This window comes from Mustela erminea, chromosome 1 (genome assembly GCF_009829155.1).
Source record: "Mustela erminea isolate mMusErm1 chromosome 1, mMusErm1.Pri, whole genome shotgun sequence".
Classification (NCBI taxonomy): Eukaryota; Metazoa; Chordata; class Mammalia; order Carnivora; family Mustelidae; genus Mustela; species Mustela erminea.
Window position 1 is genome coordinate 219,185,501 of NC_045614.1, and position 5,586 is coordinate 219,191,086.

At 60.2% G+C, this 5,586-nt stretch overlaps 1 protein-coding gene across 1 annotated transcript; it reads left to right on the forward strand.

Moving 5' to 3' along the window:
* The first annotated feature begins 932 nt into the window (after positions 1–932).
* LOC116592929 lies at positions 933–4,955 on the forward strand. Its single transcript, XM_032346579.1, is given in 6 exon segments — positions 933–1,040; positions 1,686–1,817; positions 2,527–2,976; positions 2,979–3,079; positions 3,081–4,431; positions 4,865–4,955. Coding segments are annotated over 5 exon segments (1,236 nt in total). The 3' UTR covers positions 3,526–4,431; positions 4,865–4,955.
* Positions 4,956–5,586: the final 631 nt, after the last annotated feature.

Below are 5,586 nucleotides of genomic sequence, written 5' to 3' on the forward strand. Positions count from 1 at the left end.
CACCACGCCGACTGCGCCCAGCCTGTTCCCCTGGTGTTGCCTCTACTATTTTAGAGTAAATGACTTTTTTTGGCAATGACATCAACTTGTTCCAGTTGAAGTATTTCTGTATGTATCTCTGAAAAGTAGGACATGTTCTCACAGCCATGATACCATTAATTCACCAAAAAATGTGCTACTTATGCTATAACATCAAGTGCACTGTCCCACGCACCGGCCCCTCGCGGTTTCAGAACGCCCTGCATCACGACAGGTTTGCTCAGATCAGGACCCCCCTGGGTTCTCCAGAGGAACCCCGGTGGATCTATGTGAGGAGATGGGTTACAGGGATGGGCTCCGTGGGCTGTGCAGGCCCGAGGCCCCAGGATCTCTGTCGGCAAGCGGGGGGCCCAGGGAGGCGGGTGGTGTTGGTCAGTCCAAGTCCAAAGGCCCGAGAACCGGGGGCTCCATTGTCTGAGCGCGGGATGAGACGGGTGTCCCAGCTCAAGAAGGGGGAGAGAATTCACCCTTTCTTCCTCCTTTTGGTTCTACCCGGGCCCTCAGAGGGTTGGGTGAAGTCCACCCATCGGGGGAAGGGGATCTTTGGTCTGTCCACCAGTTCCAACGCTAATGTCTTCCGGAAGCTTCCTCAGGGGCACACCCACAGATGGATGTTTTCCCAGCGCTCTGGGGGGACTTAGCGGGACGAGCTGACTCAGAAAATGCGTCACCACCGGCTCCTTGTCTGAACCCGCCACCTGGACACCGGCGGATCCCCCGCCTCCCCTCCTCCCCTCCCTTCCCTCCTCCCTCCCCTCCCCACCCCTCCCCCTCCTTCCGCCTCTGCTGTTCAACCTCTGGATTACGGGAATGACCCAGGAGAGGTCTGTGAGTCTTTCTCAGAAAAAATAAATCAGTAAGAAAAATAACCAAATTCCTTCCTCCCCCGCACAATGGGAGTCATACTGAAGGTTTCCTGCCCCCGTGTGAAGCCAGAGCCGCTCACCGTCCCCTCCTCCCCCGACTACCGCATCTGCCGGAGGGGACTTTGCCACAAGAGGGCAAGAGAGGCCTTTGACCGCAGGGATGGAGGCCCAGGCGGAGGGAAGGGGCTGGGGAAGGGGCCGACCTGGAGCACACAGGGCCAGGCCCCCAGGAGCAGGGAGCTGCTCCCACCCAAGGTCCCCCCAAGGCTGAGCCGCAGGAGCCACCCCTGAGGGGGAGAAGGAGAGGGAAGGCCTTTGACCTGGGGTCCAGCAGGTGTGCTGTGCGAGTCCCGGGGTCTCGGGAGATCCCAGCCCTGAGGTGGCCGGGATGTGGCGGGCAGGCGGCTCTCAAGAAGAACCTAGAGATTCTTCTGGAAGCTGGAGTTCCAGGAGGAGGTCCTGCTAGAGCCAGGGAAGGAGTGGGGGGAAGGGGCAGCTTTAGGGCCACCTGGCCCCACCTTGGGTCCGCAGAAACAACCCCGGGGTGGGCAGGGAGGGGGTCGGGCCGCGGGGGCTGCAGGAGGTAACTCACTGCGGCCGAGACCCCTCCGAGTCCTTCACCTGGAGAGGTTGGCGGCAGACGCGGCGGGGCTGGGCAGACAGTTGGTGGAAGTGGGTGTGGGTGTGGACGGGGCCGAGAAACACGCTGAGGCGGGGGCGCACACACCCCCCGGTTCACACTGTTTTCACACCAGGGACGCCCTGCTTTTCAGTGTTTAGAGTGAGTTACCGGGACCCGTGAGCAAGACGTTTCTGGACGGTGTGGAGCTTCCTATGTCCTTGTCTGTCACAATGTCCCACCGCAGAGTCCTGTTTCTGTCCCCAGAAATGCATAGCAGAGCTGACTGCCAGGTGAGTCACCGCTGGTGAGAAGCCAGGGACTTCCGGTTAGGCCAGGAGCCACGAGGGCTTTTTAACAGGAGCCTCTGGGGCCTGCCTGCTAGGACTCGAGGGACAGCCCCAGCGCTCTGGGGACCCAGGCCACCAAGTGACCAAGACATGAAGGCATGCCGATTCCTGCGGTTGGCACGTGGGTCTGGCTTCCCTACGGGACCTGCCCACAGTGGGACCCACAGTCATCTTGGGTGGTGGCGGACCAGGACCTGCAGAAGGGCCAGTCCGGGGAGTCCCAGGGCTCTGCAGTGAAAGTGCGGCTCAGTGCTCCGGCCCTGCGACCTTGCAGGCCACCTCCCCCCGAGGCAGAACCACAGCCTTTCCCTGGACTTGTGTCCTGCTGCCTGGGAGACAACCCTGCCGCCTCACGTGGGGAAAGCCACCAACCGACCGATCTCAGAACTAGGTCATGGGGGGGGGGAAGGCCTGTCGGGGGCACCGCTCGCAGGGATGCTGGCTCGGGGTGGCGGGGGGGACGCTGCCTGGCAGGTCCCCGGGGCTGGGTCCTGAGGCTGACCTGTGTGTGGGGCGCAGGGCTTCTCCCCTTCCCAGGCAACGAAGGGAAGCTAGACTCCCAGTGAGAAGTCAGCCCCGACTCGGCCGGTCCACAGTTCAGGAAAACAACTTGGCCTGCCCCAAGGCAGGTGACTCAGAACGTCCTTTGCAGATGCCCTGGGTCCCTCCTTGGTGGCTCAGGGTACTCCAGCACCTCGTGTGGGCCTTCCGGGGTGAGCTTCCTGCTGGGGCTGAGCCGGGGAGCCGCCGGGTCCCGGAGACTGTGGGAAGAGCCGTGAGTGTGCGCGGGGGCGGGGCGGGGATCAGGCCACGGGTGGGGGCCAGGACTGTGGGAATGGCCCACAGCCTTTCTGGAATCGAAACACTAGCAAATGTCAAAACGTGCGTAATTTGTTTTACAGAAACAGGCTGCTTATTTGTGTCTGGAAGGCCTGTGTCAAGGATGCGTCTCGGCCCTTCTCAGAGGATCGCGTCAACGGAAACACACGCAGATGGTGGGGGTCTGGGGTCTCGGGACGAAGGGCAGGACAGGAATCCGTGCGGGCTGCAGGGAGACGCCACCCACGGAGCCCCGGGGGGACGACTCCACGTGACCCTTGCTCTCTCTCGGTTTGGGGCCCTGGATCCCGCCACGGTTGTGAATTCTTCCAGACCTGCGCAGGCGAACTTGGGGGCTGCAGTCAGATCCCGCCCCCGAGAGCCTGGGAGAGGCTGGGTGTCCTTTATCCCGTGCTCGGGCGGCCTAGTGCACTGTAGCTGGGGGGCCCGCCGCCCCAGCACCCAGGTGGCCACAGGCTCGGGCTCGTCCCCGCTGCTGGGCCCGTCACTGCTCTTGCAGGCCTCTCCCCGCCCAGAGGCTGTGGCTGAGGCTGTCCTCTGCCACCCTGTGACCACCCGTAAGCTCCGGCTCCTCCCCTCCCGTGGGCTTCCCTTCTCCGCCGGGGACGTGTCTGCTCCCCAGCCTCTTCTCGGCCCCTTTCAGAACGTGCAGGCTCCTTTTGCTCAACAAGGTGGTGACAGACACACCACCAGCGTGGGGTGGGCCGCGCATCCCTGGGCTCGGTGGAAGGCAGAGCAGGCGAGTGGACAGAGCCCGCTGGGCTGGGAGGTTGTCCTTATCAGAGGCACAGCGAGGGACGCAGCGTCTTGACCGGGCAAGGGATCCCGTCCTTGCCGGCATGGAACGCTGCCATCGTCATCTCTCTCTGTCTCTGGCCTTTGCGTCCTGAGCCGCGGACCTACCTGTCCGTGTCGGCCCGGGACACAGTTCACTGCCCAGGACGGCGCTGTAGCCAGGCCCTTCCGCGCGTCCCTTCAAACACGCCTGCCGGCCGGTCTTGCACATTGTCTCTTCCCCGTGACGTCAGAAGCAGTGACGTCACCCGTCCCACAGGCATCTTCCTGGGACTGCGCCGGGAGCCTGGGCACAGTCGGCAACATTGCCACTGACGTGACACGGAGTTGCTCGGGAATGGGTCTGTCGACTTATTTAGAACTTTGGGGGAAGTTTTCTGGTTTTCTTCTCTGTCGGGTCTTCTCCTCCTGGGCTCATTCCTGGGCATTATTGCCAGCGCAGATGGCGTGCTTTCTCCCATAAATGTTACATATTGTTTTAATAAATTGTATTACTTTTCTATACTGACCTTAAAACGGGCCACTTGTAAATCTTGCTATTTGCCATTGACTTGCCAGTTGGGTTTTCCTAGTCAAGCAGCCCCAGGAGTGTGCGGTTAAGTGTAGCTTATCTCTGCCTTCCGTGTTCGTGATCACGTGTATTTCCTTGCGTTACTGCGCTTGTGCGGAGTCAGATGTGAAATCGGGCGTCTTCCTGTTGCTTTCCTTGTTAAGGTTGCGTCTATGTGTTTAGCTCAGTGATAGGAAGCGGAGAGCGTGCACGAGCGAGGGAGGAGAGGGAGAAGGACCGGCAGGCTCCCCTCCAGGAGCGGAGCCGCACGCGGGGCTCGATCCCGTGACCCTGAGGTCACAACCTGAGCAGAAATCAGCAGTCGAGGCTCCACCGGCGCGGCCCCCAGGCGCCCGTCTCTTGTTCCCGACGGTAACGTGAAGGGTTCTGATGCGGGGTCTGCAAACTGTGGCCCGGGGGTCAGATCCAGCCCATGTGGCCCCTTTTCCTAAATAAAGTTCTACCGGCACGCGGCCGCTCCCGTCATCAAACACAGCGTAATGGCTGTGTTCTTGCGGCGCGGTGGCCTCGAGTGGGCGGGAAGAGGCCAGCTGGCTTGAGAACCCTGAAAGCTTTGCCCTGACCTTTCACGCACGTTTGCTGACCCGCAGCCTCGCATCAGCTCAACGTGGCTCAGGGCTGGGGACTTTCCCCACTCCTGTTTGGTCCCTAAAGGTCTCATGGCTGCGTGTGTCGAAATTCAGGATTCGATACCCAGTTTTCCCACACGCTTTTTGGGGAACCGACTGTCTTTTGAGATGGCAAGAGCTTTGCCTCTTTAATCTCTTACCGTGACGCGTCGTAGGGACGGATTTTGTGACGTTGAGTCCTGTTACGTTCCCGGGATGGACGGCACTTGCTCCTGCTGGCTTCCGTGCTGTTCGTTGCTGCTTTTATTAGGGTTCGTGCCCTACTGCAAGTCGTGCGTCCCTGATACGGATAACGTGTGTCCTAGCAGCGTGCCCGTGTGTGGGAGTGTGAGTGTGAGTGTGATCCCACCACTGGTTTTCCACTAACTGTACGGACTGAACTGTGATGCTCCGTCTTCTGGGCTTGGGAGCGAGTAACTCTTGGTAACAACTGAAACGTGTCCAGCAAACGGTTGTGTCCATTTCCTGTGAGTCACGTCTCTCATCTACAAGCACAGCCTGTGCATTAGCTACTGTTTCCACGTTTGCGGGACGGATGAGGAAACTGAGGCTGCCGGCGTGTGCGTGGCCCGCCCGAGGCCACACGCCGCTGGCGAGGAGTGAAGGCGGGCAACACCCCGCCGCGGTTCCGCGGTCCCACGTGCACGGATTCCTGAGAGATCGTGGATTCGTGTGAAGCTGCCGGCGCCTGGAGCCTCTTTAAGGTTAAAGTTTTGACTGTTTTTTCCTGCTCCCAGGCCATTGGACTAATTAGATTTCCTGTTTCTACCCGAGTTGCTTTGTACTTGAAAAATGTATTTCCTGAGAAAATCATCCATGGAATCTAACTTTTGAAATGTATTGCTAGGATCTGGAACGCGATCGTTTCCCGAGATCC